We start from the raw sequence: 24,510 nt of genomic DNA, 5'->3' as shown, positions 1-24,510 counted from the left end.
GTCCTGACAGGGTATTGAACTAGCGACCCTTTGGTTCTCAGACCAGCACTTAATCCACTGAGCCACACCAGCCAAGGTCCAGTAAATACTTTTGAACTATTTTTTTTTTCAGGAGTGAAACATTTGGCATTCACTGTTGTCTGTAATTCTAATAAAAGTCTGAAATGATGCTAGAATGGGGAAATATTTCAGTCTCAAGATCTTAATGTGCCTTTGCTACTTAGTTCCCAAATTATTACGTATAACTTTAAGTACCAAAACTTATTTCAAAGTCTGTTATTTCTGTTGAGTCATTAGTGTACCATGACTATGTTAAATGTAAAATAGAGTACCTCATGAAAGTTTTCTGCTTCTCGCTGTTTAATTTCAAGGTCAATGGCTCTTCTTCTTGCTCGTTCTTCTTCTATTTTTTTCTGTATTTCTTTTTCAGACAATTGTCCAATTTTTTCAAACTTGCTTTTTAGATTTTTAGCTTGAATAGAGCCACTCCTTTTCAATTTGATTAATTCTTCATATTCCTTGCTCAATTCAAAGGTTTCATTTTCTTCCTCTTCCTTCAAAAAATTGTTATTTTTATATATTAAATACTAGAAAATTAGTTTGTACAATAAACCATCCCAAAAGTGTTCACCATTTCCTATTTGAAACAAAAACTAAAGCTTAAATAACCTCCCTAAACACAATACCTAAATTTACTTATTAAAAGTACCACAAGTTTAAGACTTGAGATAAGATCTTTATTTCATTTAAAATATTTTTCATTAGGGAGTGTGGCTTAAAATCACATTTTACATTTCATTGTAACCTGCTAAAATTAAAATACGCGTATCAAAATTCGCCCTTAGTAGGAATTTTAGGGGTAGGTGAAGAAATGCAGTTGAAAGAACACTGGGCTAGGAGACAAAAGTTGTAGTTCTTTTGCTCATACTGTGCAGCCTCTTCTTTAGTCATTTTACTCACTGTACTGGATTTTTTAATCTTTATAGGATCAGAGTATCTCTAAAGTTCTTTCTTGTCTTAGGTTTGATGATAGCCTAATAAAGTTATGTAGTACTGTTAATACTCAAGTTAATTGAATTAAGCACTTCGACAGATATAGTCTGGTAAAAATCCCTCCAAGTTCACTACATATCACTTGTATTCTCAATTTTATGTTTTGCCAAAATAGAAAAGGAGTCAACCAAAATTGGGGTCTAGTTTTTTATACCATTATATCTTGAATACGTCTTATTCAGGTTCCTCTCCCTTGGCTTATCACAATTTATTATTACTACTTTTTTTTTTATGCTTCTTAACACTAAACCCTAATCTCACTAAGTGGAGTGAGATTATTCCTGGTATACTTTTATTATTCCTGGTATACTTTTCCTGGAGAAGACCTAGAGTGCTAGGTTGAAGGGAGAAAAGCAGAGGCAGGTAGTCACAGTGGATGAAGTGACATCAGTTATTTTCTTGGTTCAACCAAGGTGGGGAAGAACATTTTTTTATACTACCTTGACTTCATCTAGGTGTAAAAATAAGCAACTCTTAAAATCCCAGAAATAAGTTTATAATATACAACATATCACAATGGTTCCCCAAATCATTCTGATCAAAATGATTGAACTAATCAGCTACAGTCCAGGTGATCTTGGAATTGGTGTGCTACTTGCTGGAAAACTCCCAGATGTGGGTAAGTCAATAGCATCAGAATGTGACAGTTAAATTCTGCCAGAGTTTATTCTTGTATTATTATTTATTATTTTCCATACAATTGGGAAAGCAAAAATATGTATTTTTAGTGTGCTACATAATTTTAGTTTATGTGTGCCATGAGATGTAGAATGTTAAAAGTCACTGCTCTAGAACACTGCTCAATCATGCCGTAACCACAGATAATGGTTAGGTATGTAGGAATATGTATTTATTTAAGGTACTGTAGTAATGTCTCAGTCACTTGCAATGTTCTATATTTTTTAAATTAGCAAGAAAGTACAGTTATGGCAGGCTAGAAAGTGCACATAACTATGTTGAAACTTGTATCAAGTGCCTCATTTGAGTATGTTGCATGTCCTTTATGTGAATAATACTAACAAAACTGTTGTAAGGCAATACATGTAAAACACTTAGATTAATGAACATTTGTGGAATATAAATGGATATTTTTTAAAATCTTACCTCTCCCATTTCTTGTCTCAGTTGTTCAAATTCCTGTTTTTCCATTTCTAGTTTATGCTTCCGTTCCTCCTCTGTTCGTCGTTTTTCTTCTTCCATTTTTTGTTTTAATAATTCTTCAAAATTAATTTCCAGTTTTCCCGGTGTAAGAGATTCTTGAGAGATTGTTTTATACATCTCTGGGGAGTCATCATCTACTACCTGTTTGAAGTAATTCTTTTATCACTCTTACCAGAATTATACATATTAACAAGGGAATCTTTTTTTGTAGGAACTATGATTACTGGAGTACAAAGGTTTCTCATTGAACTAAAAACCAGGAGACCTAAATTCTCTTCAAAAGTGTAACACAATAAACAAGGGAGGAATTATTAGAAAATTTAAGACTAGTGTATTTTGTGATTCCAGAGGAAATGATGGCTATCTATTCCCCATTCCAATGAATACAAAGAAGTAGCCAGTACTTTGATTTTATATTATGGATAACTTGAATTAAACATTAAGATTTTATAATAGTGAACAGTTTTTCATTGGATTAAAATGAACCTCTGGTAATTAAAATAGAGCATTTCAGTTTAATCACATTTTGTCTGAATGAAGTAGATAACCCATGATCCTTTCATAATCAGGCAAAAACCACTCAATGAAAAAGCCACTCAAAAACCACTCAGCTAGGACTTTATCATACCTGATATATTTACATTCAGGCTAATTTAAAAATAAATAGTAATAGTTAATACATCTTCCAGGTACAATTCTAAGCACTTTACATGTGTTGACTTATTTTATCCTGTAACCCTACTAAATAGGAATTATTAACATCCACATTTTACAGAAACCAAGGCACTAAAAAGTAACTTGTTCTAAGTTAACACAAATAAATAACTAAGGGGCAAAGGTGAGACTCAAAACTCAAGAGTATTTTTATAATAAAATTATAAATAATGATTTAAACTTTTTTTTAAAGATTTTATTTTTAGACAGAGGGGAAAGGTGAAAGAAAGAGGGAGATATCGGTATGTGGTTGCGTCTCATGTGCCCTCCACTGGGGACCTGGCCTGCAACCCAGGCATGTGCCCAGACTGAGAATTAAACAGGCGACCTTTTGGTTCATGGGCCAGTGCTCAATCCACTGAGCCACACCAGCCAGGGCTAACCTTCTTAAATAATTTAATGAATTTCTTCTCTGCCTTTTGTTTTTTCCAGGAAAAAAAAAACTTTCAAATTGAATTTATTGGGGTAACATTGATTAATGAAATCATAGTTTTAGGGGTACAATTCTATAATATACCATCTGTATATTTTATGTTCATTATCCCCAATTTTCCTTCCATCACCATTTATCCCTCCTTTGTCCTCTCTTACCTGCCCCCACCCCCTTTTCTCTCTGGTAATCACCATACTGTTGCCATTTAGAGGTGATCTTGAGCAAGTTATCTAGCCAAAGGCTGAATTTACTAATCTGGAACAACTTCCACAGAGTCGACATGCAAACTAAATAAAGTTTGGAAACACTTAGCAGTGTGCCTGACACCATGGTAATAATAAAATGGCAGTTTTATTGTTACATTATCATTCCCTGTATATAGGCAATCTTTTTTTTTAAATTTATTTAAGGCAATCTTTAAATTGCAATTGCAAATTTTGCTTTTAAATCGTTGACTTGAAATACATTTTACCATGAGAGAGGCAAAGGGTATTATTTATTCTCAGATTTACGTGTGTATATGACAGTGTTCACCAAAGAACCAGTTCAACTCAGAAACAAAGTTTATATAGTATTACAATCCAAAGATTGCCAAAAATGTTTATTGATATATGAACTAACTGATCCATAATATAAAATGATTCTTGGCCCTGGATAAGAAAACAATATAAATAAAGGGAAATGTTTATCTTCCCTGATGTAGACCTGTCTCTAGGAGACAACTTCGTTTAGTACAGTTTTTCTTCCCTGCACTTTTCCACTAGTGAATCATGGTACAAAGTCCGTTTTGGCCTAAAACTCTACCCCCAAGATGAGATCTCCTGATCCTTACAGCTCCTCCTCACTTGCCTGCTCATTTCTCCTGAGCCTGCTCATTCTACAAAAATTAAGTGTTTTCACAGTGTTTGCAGGGTTTTTGTGTAGAAACCATTTGTGAAGCAAGGATTACCTACTGTACACATAAGACAGCTTTAATATAATTTATTCCACAAAAATTTATAGGAAGTTTTTTCTGCTGGAATGCATTGTTCTCCATGCTTGATGAACTGTCTCAGCCTCACTGAGGGATGACCCTGAGCAACAACAATACAGCATCTGCGTTACACCAGGGGAATCCTCAGCGTTTTAAGAACACGTAAAAGGAACACCTCTCTGGAACTTGTGTTAGCAGGAAAGGCTTCCCAGAGAAGATGGAATGCATGAATAACAGATAGCAGAGCATAAGGAAGGTCAGAGGGACATACTTCACACAGCACTTACCAGAGCATAGCATTTGGGAAAACTGGAAAGAAGTTTAGTATGTCTGGCAGATTAAAGAATAATCGAGAAGTGAAACAAGAAATATACTAGGGCAAGATGAAAAAGAAATTTGCTTTAAAAGGTTGTATTTTCGCTCAAGGAAAGTGGAAAGACTTTAACATAATTAAATTTACTTTTTTTTAAAAAAACAAAAGGTTACTCCTGCGCTCCCTCAGTGGCTCAGTTAGTTGGAGTGTCATCCATACACCAAAAGGTTGCGGGTTTGATTCCCAGTCAGGCACATGCCTAAATTACAGGTTCAATCCCCGGTCGGGATACATACCTGAGGAAACAGATCAGTGTTTTTCTCTCACATTCATGTTTCTCACAACCATGTTTCTCTCTCTCCCTTCCTCAATTTCTCAAATGAATAAACATATCCTCAGGTGAAGATTTAAAAAGGGCAGTGGGCGGAGGTGGAAGAAAGATCACTCCTAGCTTTACAGGGAAGGATGTATAATAGGCAACAAAGCAAGTTAATTAGGATTTAGCCCAAGTCAAGGGATGACAGTAACCTGGATTGTGGTGGTGGAAGGGGGAAATGAGGAAAAACTGACAATTCTTAGAGTGATTTAGGGGGAAGAATAAATGAGACTTTAGTGAATGATTGGAGGTAAGGCATGAATAAGAAGGTGGAAGTGTTTAAGGCTCCAAAGTTCCTGATTTGCATATCTAGATGGGTAATGAAGCCAAATAAAACACTTTGATATATGTGTGAGAGGCTCACCCAGACATAGGAAGGAAGCCAGGTTACTGAAGCCAATTAAAATGTTTTAAGAAGGAGATGCAATGTTCACATGTCAACTTTCTTGAAAATAGTTTGTCAGGTAACTGTACATTTTACAAACATGAAGATGGTGTAAGAACCATAACTTTGTGAGAGTTAATTTTGGTAGCAACATAAAGTGGTGATGGGTGAGCATTTTGGAGTTAAAGAATTATGATGAAATGGCTTTGGTCATTTACTGTATACTGGATGGGATGGAAATTGGAAAGAGAAAGAAGGAGAGGAAGGAAGGGAGGAAGGAAGAAATGTGGGAAGGGAGAGGAGAATGGAGAGGAAGGAAGGAAAGGTAGAAGTAGGAAACTTCATCTTAAATACTTAGATCTGGAAAACATGCCTTTGCAGAGAAGGAAGACAATATTCAACCCTCTAATGCCAGGCATAACTATTTAATCAGAACCTTCTCAACACTACATTCAAGCAAACCCATTTAACTGACAGGTGTTGTGCCCAGATTTTTAAACTTATTTGTCATCCCTCCTCTTGGCACAGATTTCAGAAGTAATAGGATCAACCCAAAGTTTCATGGTTTCTCTTAACATACTCTAAAAACCTGAGCTAATGGAATTCGCTAGTTACATGCCATCTCACCATGCTTCTCCTTGCTTCAGCAAATGCCTTCTTTTCTTCCTCTATTCTCCTTCTGGCCTCTTCCTCTGCTTTCCTTTTTTCATCTTCTCTCCTTTGTCTTTCCATTTCTTCAAAACTGAGTTTGAGTTTACCAGGGCGGTACCCTTTAAAAATTTTTCCTGAGTCTTGGTTTTCTTCCTCTTCATTTACCTGGCCAAGAAACAACTCACTACTGAAAACTGAGATTCATCAAAGACAGGAATGGATTATCAATCAAAAGGCACAGAATCAGCCACCTCATACAGGAATGTTTCTTTTCCCTTAACATACTTGATCAAATACCCTTCTTTTATAAGACCTTATATGATAATATATTCAAAGTGGGAGAAATTCCAAATAAATATAAACTCAAGTTAAATAAAAATTTTCAAGCAAGTCAAATTTTTTAATAAATCAGATGAAATGTTTAAACTTTTTAAGGGATCATTTAAGAGTTATTAAGCATTAACTTTTCCAGAAAAAATATAACATATGTGTTTGTATACTTAAATTGAGGTTCAAATTTACCTATACAGAGTCTCTTTGGTAGTAAAATAAAGTTCTTATTTTGTAATTTTCATGAATTTTTTATTATGAACTATGGTACTTTTCATTATACTAACTGCATTGAAGATTACCTGGAATGATTTTATATAAAATTCAAATTCTACAATTTCATAATGAAAAGTCTAATTTAATATTAAATTAATAAAATATTCATTAAAATTTGTAATTTGACTTCTGGTCACGATGGAGGCATAGGTAAATATGCCTTGACTCCATAAACAATTAAAGCAAAAAAATACGAGTAGAAAGCAAAACAAATACCACCCAGAACTGTCAAAAAATTGAGTTGTGTGGAAGTCTGATAGCCAAGGATTTAAAGAAGCCACATTCATCCACACAGGTAGGAGGGGCAGAGATGTGGAGAGGTACAGAAAGGCGTGGAGATGCATATGGTGCAGAGAGGTACAGAAATGGGGATAGGTAGTCCCACATCCACACAGGTGGACAAAATATGGGAAGGATACCTCGGGAGCAAAGAATCCCAGCCCCACACCAGACCACCCAGCCCAGGGTTCCAGTGCCAGTAAGACAGGTCCCCATAACTTCTGGCTGTAAAAACCAGTGGGGATTGAGGCAGTGGTAGACATTGGGATTCTCAAGAGACTCCTGTTAAAGGACCCACAATGGACTTAGGACTCACATAGACCCACCTCCTCTGGATTCAGTGCAACAGCTAGAAGAGCACCAGTGGCACATGGGGAGGTAAAGTATGAGTGCCGGGAGACAGCTTCCTCCTGGCAAAACTCCAGAGGCCAGGCAGCAGCATTGTCTTCTCACTGAGCCCTCCCCAACACAGAGCAACAGAGCAGTGACACAGGTTGCCCCATCCTGGTGATAACCTAAGGTTCCACTCAGTACAATTCAACAGGTGTGCTTTTCTGCAATAGGCCACACTACTAAGACAGGGAGTCAAGCAGCTCTACCAAATACACAGAAACAAATACAGGGAGGCTGCCAAAATGAGAAGACAAAGAAATATGGCACAAATGAAAGAACAGAACAAAACTCCAGAAAGAGAACTAAATGAAATGGAGATAAACAATCTATCAGAAGCACAGTTCAAAGCACTGGTTATGAGGATGTTCAAGGAACTTACTAGGGACTTAAAGAGTGTAAAAAAGAGCCCAGCAAAAATGAAGATTAAATTAAGTGAAATAAAGAAAAATCTACAGGGAACCAACAGTGGAGGGGATGAAGCCAGGAATCAAATTGAACTGGAACACAAGGAAGGAAAAAGCATTCAACCAGAACAGGAAAAAATAATAATTCAAAAACAATGAGGACAGGCTTAGGCACCTGTGGGATATCTTTAAATCTACCAATATCTAAATCATAGGGGTGCCAGAAGGAGAAGAGGAAGAGCAAGAAATTGAAAACTTACATGAAAAAAATAATAAAAGAAAACTTCCCTAATTTGGTAAAGGAAATAGACATACAAGTCCAGGAAGCACAGAGAGTCCTAAACAAGATAGACCCAAACAGGACCACACCAAGACACATCATAATTAAAATTTCAAAAATTAAACAAAAAGAGAGAATTTTAAAAAGAGCAAGAGAAGAGCACAAGTTACCTACCAAAGAGTTCCTAAAAGACTTTTCAGCTGATTTCTCAAAAGAAACTTTGCAAGCTAGAAGGGACTGGTAACAAGTATTCAAAGTGATGAAAAGCAAAGACCTACAACCTAGATTACTCTATCCAGCATAACTATCATTTAGAATGAAAGGGCAGATAAAGTGCTTCCCAGACAAGGTAAAACTAAAGGAGTTCATCATCACCAAGCCATTAGTATATGAATGCTAAAGAGAAGTATATAAAAAGATCAAAATAATGAACAATAAAATGGCAATAAATTCATAACTATCAATAATTGTATCCAAAGAACAAAGTAAGCAAACAAGCAGAACAGGAACAGAATCCTAGATATGGAGATCATTTGGAGGGTTATCAGTTGGGAGGAGGCAGGGGAGAATGGGGAGAAAGGTGCAGGGATTAAGAAGCACAAATCAGTGGGTTCAACATAGAAAGGGGGAGGTTAAGAACAGTATAGGAAATAGAGTAACCAAAAAATTTATATGCACGACTCATGGACATGAACTAAGAGAGGGGATTGCTGGAGGGAATGGAGGCACTGGGTGGCGAAGGGCAAAGGGGGGAAAAGTGGGACAGCTGTAATAGCATAATCAATAAAATATATTTTTAAAATTTATAATTTGATTACTTGCTGATATTTCTATTTCAGCTCATTAAACTGACTACCAATGGTATCTAAAATTTGTAGATGTTACCTTGACTGGTGTGGCTCAGTGGGGTGAGTGTCATCCCACAAAGGGAAAGGTCGCTGGTTCTAGTCCTAGTCAGGGCACAAGCCTGGGTTGCAGGTCAGGTCCCCGGTTGGGGGCGACAGGCCACTGTTCACTGTGTCTTTCCCATATCAATTGTTTCTCTCCCTTTCTTTCTCCCTCTCTTCCCTAACATTTTTAAACAACAGTCAAGAAAGTTAAAATGTCAGAGGTATAGTCCTAGAACATCATAAATAAAAGTTGTTCAAGAAATTCTGAAAGCTTGAAAAAATTATGGACGTTTCATTTTTAATTAATTAATTTATTTATGAGAGTGGGGAAGGGGAGAAGAGATGGACAGAAACACTGATGTGAGGGAGAGACTTTGATCAGTGGCCTCTCACACACACCTCCCGGGGACCAAGCCCACAACCCAGGCATGTGCCCTGACCAGGAATCTAACTGGCCACCCTTTGCTTTGTGAGATGATACCCAACCAACTGAGCCACACTGGTTAGGGCCATTTTAAAATTCTTATACTAAATCTTGAGTCAGTGTTTTCTTATTTTGATTTACTTTTCATTGGTAATTCTATTAATATAATAATAGTTAACATTTTAAAGCACTTCCTATATACCAGACGCTACTTTAACTGCTTTCTGTATGAACTCCTAACAATTAAGAAGTAGGCACAATTATGTTCACAATTTTGTAAATGAAGAAACTAAGACATAGAAAAGGTAAATACCTTGTTCACAGTTATCTACTTTAATGGTAGATATCTGAATCCAAGCAGTCTGGCTCAGAGCCTTTTATATAGAAAAATCTTTTTTAATTCATAGGAATGAACCTTATCTAAAGCCAGCTACCTTCCCTAATATTAAGTGTTTTATATATAACATATATAATTTCTATTTTGTATTTATATGTATAAATTACAATTAAAGATAACATTAAGTTATATGTAACTAAAAATAGAAATGTACAAATATAATTACATATATCATTATATATAACTTTATATGGATTTGTATGTATATATACATATATATCTACTTGTTTTACCATTTGCCTCCTTGCTTCTTCAAAAGCACGCTTTTCTTCTTCTAAACGTTGTCTTGCTTCTTCTTCAGCTTGCTTCCTTCGGTTTTCTTGTCTTTGCCTTTCTAATTCTTCAAAAGTTAGTGTCAGTTTACCAGGAGAAATTGATTGTTTTTTTGCCTCATTATCCAGTTCATCATCCTAAGAAAACATCATGAAACCCATTTTTTAATCACAGAGGGAAACACTGCTAAACAACTCAACTGCTTTGACTTGTTCCTTAAAAACAATATTACCATAACCAGTGAAAGACACTGTGCTTCCTTGAGAGACCGTCGTTGTTCCTCATAGCTTATTCTTTTATCTTCTTCACACTCGACCCTTTCTCTTTCTTCTCTTTCTTTTTCTAGATCCTCAAAATTCTTTATTTTTCCAGATGTTTTATGTGATTTGACAGGTACCACTGTTATAAGTAGTGAATCATCTCCTTCCTAGTTTATAAAACAGATAATTAGCATAGTTCTTCCAAATCAAAATTTAGGTTTCATGGGACTCTACCTCCTTCATTGGTGAATTTCATTGTATTGCCATCAGTGTTATGAGGAACAAACATTTATATAATTTTTACAGATTTCTATTAGACAGCATTTTTCCAAAGTCATGATGTATGCGTTAGTTTCATGCAAATCCATTGCTGATAAGGCTCAAGGCACATCCCACAGCATGGCATTATCTGAACTTAGCTCAGCACACCGTTCCCACAGAAGGCACCGTGCGTGTGCGTGCACTCCGAATCGATCTGATGGTGGGTGGATTCACTTTAAACACATGCCCAAAGTTTCTCCACATGATTTTTCTCCCCATGCAAGTTTTAAAATACTTAATAAAACTAATACTTGGTGAGAAAAAAAAAACGGCATGTTCAAGTTATTTAGAAAACATTTTTATATTATAAACAAGCCCTTTGGCATTTGATCTTATTAAAACATTCTTAAATGTGTTTTTTAATCTATTTTAATTACTTCTATTACATGATCTGTTGTTGCCTCTGAACTTTTTTCCAAAATAAAGTGAAAAGTTATCATGTGTAACACATGCCCCTAAAATAAAATTGCTTCCAATTTTATGTGGCTGTAGTTTTAGGCACACCATCAAATTGATTGGTTTTCAACTTTCTGTTAGATAAAAAAGGATAACTAAAATTTTTGTGACTGCTAAACATTTCTGCATGGTAACAGATATTACTGCACTCTCTACTAATAAGTAATAACCAAAACAATCAGGAACTCTGAGGAAAGAAGACAAATAATGAAAAGAAAATTGCCTTTTTAATCTGTTAGCTTTCAACAATCTCAAATATTAGTAACAGTTCAAGAAATATGTAGTCTTGGCAGAGCATCGCAAACTGCGATTTATGTTTTTTCTAACCCTGAAAGCAAAAACACACTTTTCCTAAAAAATCTAAGCTATAGTGTTTGAAAGTGCAAAAATGGGATCCTGCTTTGCAAAATATTTTTTGTACTTTTTATTGTTGCTGCTTTATTTATAATAAAAAGGAATATAAACTTAATTTTAATTAAAAGATTATTTGTGAATCAGATAATTTTAGGTGAATGTTTCATTAAAGTAAATGTCTATTTACCTCTGATGCTGATTCAGTTCCCGTATTGTTTATGTCCTCAATCTATTGAATGAGAATTTCATGTCATTATTACATTATATCAGATTTCTGTTTTTTGCTTTTAAACATACAGTGAAAGAATAATTTAGTTGTGACTTATGATAAATTTTCAATTTATAATTGTTTATATATTTCTATGTTGTTTCAAATTAGTCAATTATACCCCTTTAAATGGAGATTAAACCTTATATTGGTTTTTGCATTTTGATATCAATATCAATATCTAGGGGACAACATATGAAGAAAAAAATAAAACAAAGCCTACATTTGTAATTCTGGAATTTGGATAATTGACCAAACACTTATGACCCGGCAATGAGTTTGTATAAGTAGCAATTATTAATGAAATTATCCACTTAAACTGAAATACAGAAGCGTTTCTCCATTCTTCGTTTTTCTGCCCCAGCAAAAGGAAAACCTATCACTAGCAATCAAGTAACCATAATGACTTTATTTTACAAGAGAAATATATGGCAAAAATATAATTGATGACAATTAAATGCAATGAAAACTGTAAGTTTTCACACGATTAGTTTACAAAGGGAAAAAAACTGAAAATCATAATTGTTTATATTTTGAGCAAATCTAGGTAGGAAAGGTCCTCATTCAAAGGGAGGGAGCTGAATTTGGCCATCACTCATCAGAAACATCATTGTTAGCTTGAAAGGCAGGCTGATGTACAAAACAGAGAAATGAAAGAAGATAGGTGATTTAAATAATGCAATGTTTGAGACCTCAGGAAAATGAAACAGAAGCAATGGGAAAAGTTATAAAATAAAAACTCAGATTTTTAAAATTGTTCTAATTTGATTTTTAACACCAGTGAAAGAACCTGGAAGTAGTCTGTTTTTCACACAGCCGAAGGGGAATCTATTACACCTTCAAGCACACTAGGAACTGGGCTGGATGAGTCCCTCTTCTGACATCATCCACTTTTCTATGTTCTCTGTCGAGGAAGAAATGATGCGCTTTATTAAGATACCAAATTTCTTGAAAAATAAATTACCCTGAACAAATTATCAAAAATAAGTCTGTTTTATATTTTAATAGTTTATTTTTAACAGTTTTGTTCACAGTCATTTGCTTTGTTACAGATTTATCACTGATTTGCTGTGTAAATGGTGGCAGTTTTATTAAAGGATGTATTGTACTAAGAAAAAACTTAACATTTATATTAGAATAACTACAAAATCATTTCCTTTCTAAAGGATGTAAACAATTCCTCTACAAATCACATTAGTCTCGATAAAAACTTCTAGGAGATAGAGTGAGAAGGCAGACTTTGAGAGTCGATGGAAGAATTTCACTCAGACCCCTCCTGACTCAGGAATCCCTTTGGTAGAACCCTGGAATATGGGCTTGTGCAAGTGGACTCTTCAAAGGCACAGGAAGACTCTTCTTGACTACCTATGTATTACTTTACTTCTTATATTCATAGATAGATTAATTTTATTAGATTTGAGCAGAGAATGTACTTAATTCGGATTTAAAATTAGGCTCTCTATAGATGCAAGATGAAATTGCTATTGATAGTTTATTTTGATCTACCTAAAAAAATATTCTCAAATAATTTAACAGACCACAAATTTCATTAACCAAGAATCTATGGCCCCCTGCCATGTGGTATCCAGGGTAACCAAAGTGGTTCTTTGCAATGATTATGTAATATTTTATCTCCATCTCCCTCTGAACATACTAGGTATTTATCCTGTGCAAACTCACCTCTCCAATATACACTAGTTTTTGTCTTCTTCTTTTTTTTTTTTTTTTGAGCAACCACTATCTACATATTCAGTGCTTGGGGTTGTGATGAGTTTTAAAGTCTAGTGAGTAATCAGTGCTTTTGGAAAAAGGACAGAAGACTAACAAGTAGACTAAGCCCGCGTGCAATCTACTATATGCTGCCAAGCACTATGTATTTTAATTATATTTTTACTACCTTATTTTATCATTTAGGTTCTAAATAAAATTATATGTAGTTATATATTTTACTTTTATAATTTATAATACTAATTTATTTATTTTTAAGATTTTATGTATTTATCTTTAGAGGGGAAGGGGAGGAGAGAGGGAGAGAAACATCAATGTATGGTTGCCTCTCGTGGGTCCCCTGCTGGGAACCGGCCTGCAACCCTGGCATGTGCCCTGACTGGGAATCGAACCGTGATCCTCTGGTTCACAGGCCCGCACTCAATCCACCGAGCTACTACACCAACTAGGTATAATACTAATTTATTATAATTTTATTCCCTTGTGATATTTCTTTACAAAATGTATACTAATTTTTGATGACCGGAGGTGGCGGAGGTAAGGTGTATAGCACCCTCTCCTCAGATAAAGTGGAACATAGTCATAAAATAAAGGAATTTTCAATTACTGCCTATAATTGATTTGGCATATGTCACTAGTTGCCACCATGCAAGTGGTTATTGATGCCACAGAAGTAGTTATTTGCAACGTCTGGGTAAATAAATGTCTTTGACATGCAACTATGGCAAATGCTTTGCTTTCTTTGTCACTTTTCTTTTTAGAAAGGTAGCGGAAGCTGAAAGAAGCACAGCAAATAGGTTTAAGGCACCGAAAGAGTAGGCAACAAAACCCGGCAAATGCAATCTCACAATTAAAACTTTTTTTAAAGAGACCATATACTGTGAAGACTATGTTACAATATTTGTTAAAATATTGACGAGAGAAGGAGAGGAAACTAAAATGGCTCCATAACGTTTTATCTACATATATTACCATCTAGGTGAAACACTGAATATTTATAGCCCCCATACTTTGTACTAGGCACTGCCCTAAGTGCTTTGCACTTATTAACTCCCATAATCTTATTGATGACTCTAGGAGTTACCGTATTTTGCCATGTACAATGTGCACCCATGTTTTTGGCCCAAACTTTCAGGAAAAAGCTTCTGTTTTAATTCAATTTTATTTATTTATACTTAGAAACAAAACCAATTATTGTATTCCAGGGTATTATTTTGCATACAGATATCATTGCTTTCTAGAGTTACACTGTTAATGCATAAGCATAAATAAAAGAATTTAAAACATTTATATAGATATGGAATTAGTGCTACCCATGTATAATGTGCATCCTTATTTTTCCCTCAAAAATTTGGGCATAAAAGTATACACTATACATGGCAAAACACGGTAAATACTACTATTATCTTATAAAACTCAAGACATCAATCCATCTCTTTTGATTTCCCAGTGAAGTACATAAACAGTGTAACTGTCTTCTGTCATTTTTTCAACTCTATGAGTACAGGTTACTTATAATGTAAGACAAATATCAATATATTAAGCAAATTTTTGTGAATCAATCAGTTCTTAATTGAAAATACAATTTATGACTATTAGAACTGCATGTACTTATTTGAGAGATTAGCTCTTTCTGGCTATCGGACTCTTGAGTATTTCAAAAATACTTACCAGCCTCTTAGTTCTCATGCTCTGAGCTAAAATATATGGGGATTCAAAGTTCAGTAAGAGACTCTAAAATCACAATAATAACACGTCATTCTAATTTGTCACCTGTGGTTACGGGCATCAGTTACATAAAGGAAATGGCTGTCACACATCTGCTCCCCTCTCCTATTACCACCCCCAACTTAAAAAAATTAAAACTAGTTAATAATACCATTATTAAATAAAATGTGATTTAACTGGTCTCAAAGTCTTGAGTAGAAAGATAGGCTAATTATGCCTTAGGGGTTGATAGTAACTAAGCACTTATTTATTGCTATTAAAAGACCAGCATTTTATTAAGTGTTTGTGGAGAGTTTATATGTGAAATTGCCTTACATCTTTATAAAATCCTTTAACATATCAAGAAAAATAAACAATGTGGACAGTGCTAGGACTGTGGATAGGATGATAAGATGGTATATAACAAAAGCCACCTCAGTATTCAACCTTCCAGTGGGTACATTCTGACTTTCTGGGCATTTGATATTAAATATTTGTGCTTAAGACCTTGTTTTCAACTTATCTATTTAATAGGTTCACATTACATGAAAATGTTTCAGTTAGTCAAAGTAATGATTAGTTTCTAAAGCAAATACCAATTTGATATTTAGTGTGTACCTGCTCAGCCCTTTTGGCTAATTCGCGTTGTATCTTCCTCTTTTCCAACATATCCTGCTCAATTCTGCGTTTTCGTTCCTCTTCTGTTCTCTTCCGTTGTTCCTCTTGTCTGTGCTTCTCCATTTCAGCAAATTTACCTTTAACAGTTCCTGAGAATATAGGAGACGTGCTTGATATTTTGCTGTTTTCCTTTTTTGCAATTTCATTGACAAATTACCTTTCAGGTTTCTTACCTGTTAGCTTTGGAACATAAGCTTTTTCTACTTTAGAAGACACCTCTTCCTCATCATCAGAAGCAAGCATTTCTTTAATCTAGATGGTTAAATAAATTATATGAATATGTCACAAACTTAGACTAAACCACATTATAGGCAGAGTTTGAAATTAGTTTTTAAATATATAAAATAATTTTTATTGTAGTTAATATGAAATGTGGTTAATGTGAATCATAAAATGTACATTTAAAAGATGAATGTGATTATTTGCACAAGAATAAAATATAATAACCTCCTGCTTTCTCCTGTTCCATTCTCTCTCTCTAATATATTGTTCTTTTCTTCTTTGCTTTTCGTCTCTAGATCTCCTTTGATTCCTTTCTTCCCTGGCCCTCTGCATGGCTTCAAACTTATCCTTTACATCACCTTTGCCAAGTTTTGGCACATAGGTTTTTGGGACAGGTTTAGATGAAGAAAGCAGAATCTTCATTAGAGGAAAATAAAGAGAAGAAAGTTAAAAAAAATAAGATAGAAAGAAATTAGATAAAGATAGGTCAGAATAAGCAATATAAGAAATACTTATTGAACAGAAAATAGAAATGAGTTTGAAACTTTTATTTGAATCATTAAAATCTGATTAGATACTTTCTGAGTCTAAGTATAAAAAAGAAATTATAGAAAATATGAGAGTAAAAATTTTATTAATATATAGTACAGAAGTTCCATTTTGTAAGTGTATTCATTCCACTAAAGCTGAATGCTAGTAAAATACAAGAATGGAATACTGAATTTTAATTTAAAACAAGCTGTATTTTATCATCCTACTCCCATCACTTAATAGATAGCGAGACTAATTTCAATAAATTAGATGAAGTTGAAAATAAACCAAAGTGTGGGTTTTAAAGTTTAAAGCCTAATTCACATATTACTATTCTTATTTGTCTCCATGTCTAATATGGGCAAACTGAAGGCCAGTCCTTTATTCCTCATTGTGGGTGAGGTGTGTCAGGCAATGACTTACAAGCAAATGACTTACATTGTTACCGCTGCAGTGCCCACCCAGAACTTCTACAAACCAACATTAAACGTGTAAGAAGGCTGTATAGTCTAAGTTGGATGAGCTCTACGAGGAAAACTCCCAAATGGCAAAGAAGCGCCCCAAAGAAAGAGGCATCTGGTAAAAGACTGGAGACAATATTTTCCTCTACTATGAAACCGGGGAAGCAAATTATTTTCATCATTTCTGAAAATTAAGCTGATCTCTAAAAGAGGTTTCAGTAAATAAAACTTCAGTGTCTCAAGACCAAACCCTTTCTCCTCGTAATAATGGCAAATTGCTTAATTAATTTGTGGCTTACCCAGGCTCTATTTTATCCACTTATGGTGTCCTTGGCCATTTAAGGTTTTTTAAGCTTATAATTTGGGGGTGTCACCAAATTTGGGGATGAGCTCTTCTTACTACAGCTCTCTTTAACTTCAGCCAAGAATCAGAAAATGGCTATAAGAAGTTTTATTGCAGCTGCTGGGGGAAATGTTCAGAAGGACCCACACCTGACAGTGATTACTGCTTTCTTCTAAGAGTGTATGTTAAACCCATTTTCTTAATACTGGAAAAACAATACTTCTAAGACTTACCAAGATATTAAAACTCTACTCAAAATGCTGCCCATCATATCCACTTCATGTTCACATTCATGAATTTAATAATCACCATTCCTAGAGTAGAACCCAAAGGAAAACGCTGGGCCCAAGACCAGCCTATGAGTGTTTCCTCTTCGTATGTTTTGTATCTTGGCAGTGTTACTATGACTTCTCAGTATGAGCTCTCCACTCACAGCTGCCCCCTCAGCAGTCCTACAGTCAGCCTTGCTCCCCCCATTCTGCTTTAACTTTTGAGTCTTACCTCAGCCTTCTGGGAAATGTCATTCATGTTCGCTCTATGTGGTTTTGAGGTGATTATAACACTTTGTATATTTCTGTACCTGAAAAAAATATTGTTATTGAATAAGAATTTGTAATGACTTAATTTTTAAAAATATGCCATGCATTTTTGTAAACAGTAATACTATGTTAATTGCCCCTTAAGAAATACTGACATGATCCAGGCAAGTACTAAATTGTGATAACCCTCAAGCCTTAGTATTTGAGGGTTACTAGTATACTAGTATAGTAAATACTAGTATAACCCTAGTATTTAGGGTACAGAAGGTACAATATGCGTGGTATTAAAAAATCTTTGTAAGTTTATTATAGGGAACCAGTCTGCATGGCAGTGGCGAATGTAGCCCAGCCCCTGATTCAGAAAACTGGAGGGAGCAAGCTAGCACATAGGACCTGATCCCATGGATCAGTTTTCCCGTGGGGAATCAGGCCTTTGTTGTACCTAGGCTGCTTTGAGGCTTGCTTTTTGCTAAAACTCCCTCACCCTGAATTGAGGCAGAAAATGTTTACTGCATATCTTTAAAGTAACTTCCTAAAGTCTGTGCTAAACCTTCCAAGTATGGAGTGTAACCAGTTCAACCACTTTTCCCCTTGATCTGTAACATCCTTCTCTTTGAAGTAATTAGTAACATTCTTCCCTTTGTTATCTGTAAAAAGTATTCACCTAAAGCGAACCTGTGCAAAGTAAATGAGAACCATCCTCCATGTAATGTGCCCAGAAAAACAATAAAAGCCTGTCCAGGCAGGGGTCAAGGTCCTCAAGAGCAGCCATGTCATCCCTTTTTTTCCACAGGACTTCTGTAGTCCCCGTGAATTTGTTCATCGCAGCCACAACACACAAACCCTGCTGGCCCAAGTCCACATCAGTTTATGGCCCAAAATAACTTCTTGAATGTATCTAGTGCAATTGCAAAGAATTTATGTTCTGTAGTTATTAGGTGTATTCTATAAATATCAACCAGGTCAAGGTAGTTGATTGTGTTATTTAAATCTCTATGTCTTTTTTTTTTTTTTTGCCTAGCTTTATCAATCTTCGACCAGGTGGAATTGTCTACTTGTTTTAATTCTGTTGTCTGTGTCTCATGTAATTTTATACTCTTTTAAGGGCATTATATATATTATGATTATAACATCTTCTGTTTAAATTGACCCTTTCATCAGTATGAAATTTCCCTCTTCTTACTTCATTGCCTTGAACTTATCTGATATGTTAAAACAGCCACATCAACTTTTTGAAGTTTAGTTTGCACGGTATATAATTTTCTAGATATTTCTTTTCAACCCACCTCTGTCTTTCCATGTAGAGTACATCTCTTGGATACAGCATGTAATTGGACTTTGCTTTTTAAAATTCTAATAATATCAGAATTGATTTTAATCACAGTGTTCAGTCTAATAACATTTAGTGTAAGTATTTATATGAATAGACTACCATTTACTATTTGTTTCCAATTTGCCCCCTCTGTTTTTGTTCCTCTATTACTCTTTTTCTGGATTAGTTGAATCCAGATGGTGTCTGGATTAGTTTTAAGAGTTTTATCATAATTTATTTGGCTTAAATTTTTTTAAAAAACAGCTTTACTAAGATATAGTGGACATACAATAAACTACACTTTTTAAAGATGCACAATTTGATAAGTTTTGACATATGTATGTATCCATGACACCATCAGCACAATTAAAATAATGAATCCATATCTCACTGCCCAACATTTTCTCACACTCCAGACCTCCCTCCTCTTTTTGCCTCTCCCACCCCCATCACCAGGCAGATTTGCTTTCTGTCACTGTGGATGAGTTTACATTTTCTATGAATGGAATTATATAGTATATATTCTATTGCCTGCCTTTTTACAGCCAGCATAATTATTTTGAGGTTCATCCATGTTGTTGCATAAACCAGTAGTTCATTCCCTATTACTCCCTATTGTCATACACCACAATTTATTCATCATTCATCTGTTGATGGACAGTAAGGTTGTTTCCAGGTACTATTACAAATAGAGCTGTTATTAATATCCATGTACAAGTCTTTCTGTGGATATGTGCTTTTTTATTTCTCTCGGATAAAGTGTGTTGGCTAGGACTTATAGTAGGTATAGGTTTAACTTTTTAAGGAACTGCTAAGTTATTTTCAAAGTGCTTGTAGCATTTTGTCTGCCCACCAGCAATGTATGAGAGTTCCACTTTCTCTGCATCCTCACCAGCACTTGGTATGGTCTTCGTAATATTAGACATTCTAAAGGTGTGTACTGACAACACATTATGGGTTTAATTTACATTTCCCTTATAATTAATGGTACTGAACATCTTTTCACTGGTTCCTTTTCTATCTGTAAAAATTCTCTGGCAGAGCATCTAGTCAAATCTTTTGCCCATTTTATCACTGGATTATATATTTTTCCATTTTAAGTTTTTTAAATATTTTATATATCCTGGATACAAGACCTGTATCAGATACATGACTTGCAAATTTTCTTAACATGGTCTTTGAAGAGAAGTTCTTCATTTTGATAAGTCCATTGTATTAATATTTACTTAGATGGTTTGTGCTTTTAGTGTTGCACTGGCCTGACCTGCAAGCACAAAGAACTGATCCTACATTTTTTTTCTAGAAGTTTTATAGTTTTAGGTTTATGCATTTTGAGTTAATTTGTGTATATGGTGCAAGGTCATATGGATAACAATTTTTCCAGGATGATTAACTGGAAAAAAACGTATCATTTCTCCACTACCATGCTTTTGCATCTTTGTTGAAAATCAATTAATCATAATGTGTGGGTCTGTTTCCGGACGCTCCATTCTGTTCCATTAATCTATCTGTCTCTCTTGATGCCAATACCACACTGTTTTCTTTCTTTCTTTTTTTGAGTTTTCATCACTATGCCTTGATTAGTGTAACTGATTAGTGTACCTTATAGTCTTGATTAGTAAGCTTTATAATGACCCTTGAAAAAGGTAGTATAACTCTGACTTTATTCTTCTTCAAAGTTGTTTTGGCTATTCTAGGTCCTTTGCATTTACATATAAATTTTAAAATCATATTTGCAATTTTCTGTAAAAATACCTGCTGAGATGTTTATTGGGATTGAATCTGTAGATAAATTTGGGAAGAACTGACATCTTGATAACACTGAGTCTTCTGATCCATGAATACAGTATATCTCTCCATTTATTTACATATTCTACATTTTTTTCAGAAATGTTTTGTAGTGTTCATCTTGCAAGTCTTTCACATCTTCTGTGAGATCTATCCCTAAATAATTCCATATTTGTTGATGATGTTGTAAATGGTAGTATTATTTTTAGGTTTCAACTGATAATTGTTTATTGCTAGTATATAATAAAATGTAATTTATTTTTTATTCTGATCTTATATCCTGCTACTTTGCTACAGTAAATTATTAATTCTATTGGAGAATTTTTTTAGATTTCATCAGATTTTCTACATAGACAATTATATCATCTTTGAACATGTTTTTCCTTTCCAATCTGGATATCTTTTATTTCCTTTTCTGAGCCGATTGTACTAGTTAGAACTTCCAGTACAGTATCAAACAGAAGAATGACAGCAGACTTTTTACTTTATTTCCAATTTTAGGGGGAAAATGTTCTTTCACCATTAAGTATAGATTTCTCCTTAAGCTATAGATTTCTCCTTATATTCCCTATATCAGATTAAATTCCTTTCTATTCCTATTGTGCTGGTAAAATTTCAGGAACTGACATTAAATTTAATCTAATGTTTTTCTGTTTATTAAAATAATCATATTGTTTTATCTTTATTATGGTGAATTAATATATTTATTTTCAAATTTTAAATCAACTTTCCATTTCTAGGATACACTTCATTTGGTCATGATGCATGATTTTTGTGATATACTAATAGATTTGGTTTGACAAAATTTTGTTAAGTTTTGCTTCTTGGAGGACTTCCGGCCAAGATGGAGGCGTAGGTGGAAACAATGTGCCTCCTCGCACAACCAAGTTTAAAGATAACAAAGTTTTAGTAACAAAAACGCAACAAACCACAGAAAATTGAACTGTACGGAAGTCCAACAACAACAAACCATTCAGCCAGACTTGTAGGAGGGGTGGAGTCTGCGGCTGGTGGAGCGGGGCCTGCAGGAAAAAGCAGCAGGACCAACCCAGGTGCACTGGCGGCAGTTGGCAGATCCAAGGCATGGGGTGGCAACAGGCAGACCCAGTGAGGGCACAGGGCAGCTGGCTGACCGTGGTCACACATTTGCACACAAATAAATCGGGCGAAGGAGCGAGCATTGAGACAGACCATGCCGGTCCCAGCTGCTTGCAGGAAGCAACAGAGGGGACCGCTAGTACCCCTCTCTTATCCCGCCCCACATACAGCATCACAACCCAGTGACCTGGGTTGCCCTGCCCTGGTGAACACCTAAGGCTCTGCCCCTCATACATAACAGGTGCAAACAGACCAAAACATTATGGCTGAAGAACAGCTCAAAGCCCCAGAGCCAATAATTCTAAGCAACCAAGAAATAGCCAACTGAACAGATGCACAGTTCAAAACACTGATGATCAGGATGCTCACAGAACTGGTTGATTTTAGTCACAAATTAGAGGAACATATGAAGGCTAAACTGAAATGAAGGGAATGAAACATTGAAATGAAGGGAAATGCACAGGAAACCAATAGTGATGGGAAGGAAACTGGGACTCAAATCAAGGGAGTGGACCAGAAGGAGGAAGAAAATGACCAAACAGAAAAGAATGAAGAAACAAGATTTCAAAAAAATGAGGGGAGGCTAAGGAACCTCCAGGACATCTTTAAATGCTCCAACATCCGAATTATAGGGGTACCAGAGGGGAGGAGGAAGAGTGACAAGTGGAAAGCTTATTTGAACAAATAATAAAGGAGAACTTCCCCAATTTGGCAAAGGAAATAGACTTCCAGGAAATCCAGGAAGCTCAGAGATTCCCAAAGAAGTTGGACCCAAGAAGAAACACACCAAGGCACATCATCATTACATTAGCCAAGATTAAAATGAAGGAGAAAATCCTAGAAGCAGCAAGAGATAAGGGGACAGTCACCTACAAAGGAGTTCCCATCAGACTGTCAGCTGATTTCTCAAAAGAAACCTTACAGGCAAGAAGGGGCTGGCAAGAAGTATTCCAAGTCACAAAAGGCAAGGACCTACAACCAAGATTGCTCTATCCAGCAAAGCTTTCATTTAGGATGGAAGGACAGATAAAGTGCTTCTCAGATAAGACCAAATTCAAGGAGTTCATCATCACCAAGCCCTTATTATATGAAATGTTAAAGGGACTTACCTAAGAAAAAGAAGATAAAAAAGATGAACAGTGAAAGGACAGCAAACTCACAGTTATTAACAACCACACCTAAAACAAAAGCAATCTAAGAGGACAGCTAAATCAGGAGCGGAGCCACAGAAATGGAGATGACCTGGAGGGTTAGCAACCCTGGAGAGTGGGAGGAAGAGAAGGGGGGAGAATGTACAGAGAATAAGTAGCATAGATGGTAGGTAGAAAATAGATAGGGGGGAGGGCAAGAATAGTATGGGAAATATAGAATCTAAAGAACTTGTGATTTATGGACATAAACGAAAAGGGGGGGACGTTAGGGGAAGGGTGTGCAGGGTGGAGGGGAATGAAGGAGGGAAATAGGACAACTGTAATGGCAGAATCAATACAATATATTTTTTAAAAAAAGATGTTTTGCTTCTGCCCTGACTGTTATGGCTCAGCGGGTTGGGCATTATCCTGCAGATGGAAAGGTCACTGGTTCGATTCCTATCAGGGCAGACACCCAATTTGCATTCCAGGTCCTTGATTTGGGGCATGCAAGAGGCAACTGATCAGTTTCTCTCCCTCTCTTTCTAAAAATAAATGAATGAAGTCTTTAAAGAGTAAACAACTAGCCCTGGCTGGTGTGGCTCAATGGATTGAGCACCGGCCTGCAAACTAAAGGGTCGCAGATTCAATTCTCAGTCAGGGCACATGCCCCGGGTACAGGCCAGGTCCCCAGTACAGGGCACATGAGCGGCAACCACACACTGATGTTTCTCTCCCTTTCTTTCTCCCTCCCTTCCCCTCTGTCTACAAATAAATAAATAAAATCTTTTGAAAAATTTATTTGTGGGAGGAGACAAGATGATGGGAGTAAGTGGTTCTTGGTCCCCTGTAACTGTTAACAAGACCCTAACTACTGTTGTTTAATGGGTCTGTGGGTGGTTATACATTATTAACAGCAATTAACTAATAAAAGCAGGCCATACATGGATGAGTGTTTTTCACTAACCAGCATTTATAAGCAATCTAATTTTATGTGCCTGAAATAAAAATAACAAATAGCTCTAGTCCTATTTGCTTAGCTGAGCCACTCCCTCCTATCTAGAGTTACCTATTAGATATTTCTTCTTGTATAACCAAGAGAACCTAGTCTTAATTCTCATCATTTCTCAAACCTCAGAGTTATTTCTGGTTTCTTTTCTGTATCTTCTAAATTTTAATAGATTGTCAAGACTTGTGAATGTTTCTTTAAAATCTGTTTTTATTTATTACTTCGCTACTTCCATTGCCCCCATACTAATGCCAGCCTCCACCTCACATTTTGGTTACCACATTGGATAATCAGACCTAA

General features: G+C 35.5%; 1 protein-coding gene across 9 annotated transcripts in view; it reads right to left on the bottom strand.

The window, feature by feature from the left end:
- Positions 1 to 24,510, bottom strand: part of NEXN (nexilin F-actin binding protein) — a 42,819-nt gene that overhangs the window by 5,065 nt on the left and 13,244 nt on the right. For 3 of the 9 annotated variants that reach the window (XM_037148157.2, XM_053655585.1, XM_053655586.1), the window contains exons 2-11: positions 17,836 to 17,914; positions 16,225 to 16,416; positions 15,951 to 16,029; positions 15,718 to 15,866; positions 11,584 to 11,625; positions 10,238 to 10,432; positions 9,966 to 10,142; positions 6,036 to 6,224; positions 2,158 to 2,370; positions 333 to 554 (exon numbers count right to left, since the gene is read on the bottom strand). In XM_037148157.2, the coding sequence (XP_037004052.2) occupies positions 333 to 554; positions 2,158 to 2,370; positions 6,036 to 6,224; positions 9,966 to 10,142; positions 10,238 to 10,432; positions 11,584 to 11,625; positions 15,718 to 15,866; positions 15,951 to 16,029; positions 16,225 to 16,416; positions 17,836 to 17,862 (1,485 nt within the window). In that variant the 5' untranslated portion in view covers positions 17,863 to 17,914. Of the gene's footprint in view, positions 1 to 332; positions 555 to 2,157; positions 2,371 to 6,035; positions 6,225 to 9,965; positions 10,143 to 10,237; positions 10,433 to 11,583; positions 11,626 to 15,717; positions 15,867 to 15,950; positions 16,030 to 16,224; positions 16,417 to 17,835; positions 17,915 to 24,510 lie in introns of those variants that run through there. The other 6 variants (XM_037148158.2, XM_037148159.2, XM_037148160.2 and 3 more) reach the window with 5 other exon arrangements.

The sequence above is a fragment of the Artibeus jamaicensis genome, unplaced genomic scaffold, assembly GCF_021234435.1.
Source record: "Artibeus jamaicensis isolate MK-2021 breed Jamaican fruit bat unplaced genomic scaffold, CSHL_Jam_final scaffold_1019, whole genome shotgun sequence".
NCBI lineage: Eukaryota > Metazoa > Chordata > Mammalia > Chiroptera > Phyllostomidae > Artibeus > Artibeus jamaicensis.
This window is presented reverse-complemented; position numbering and strand designations above follow the sequence as displayed.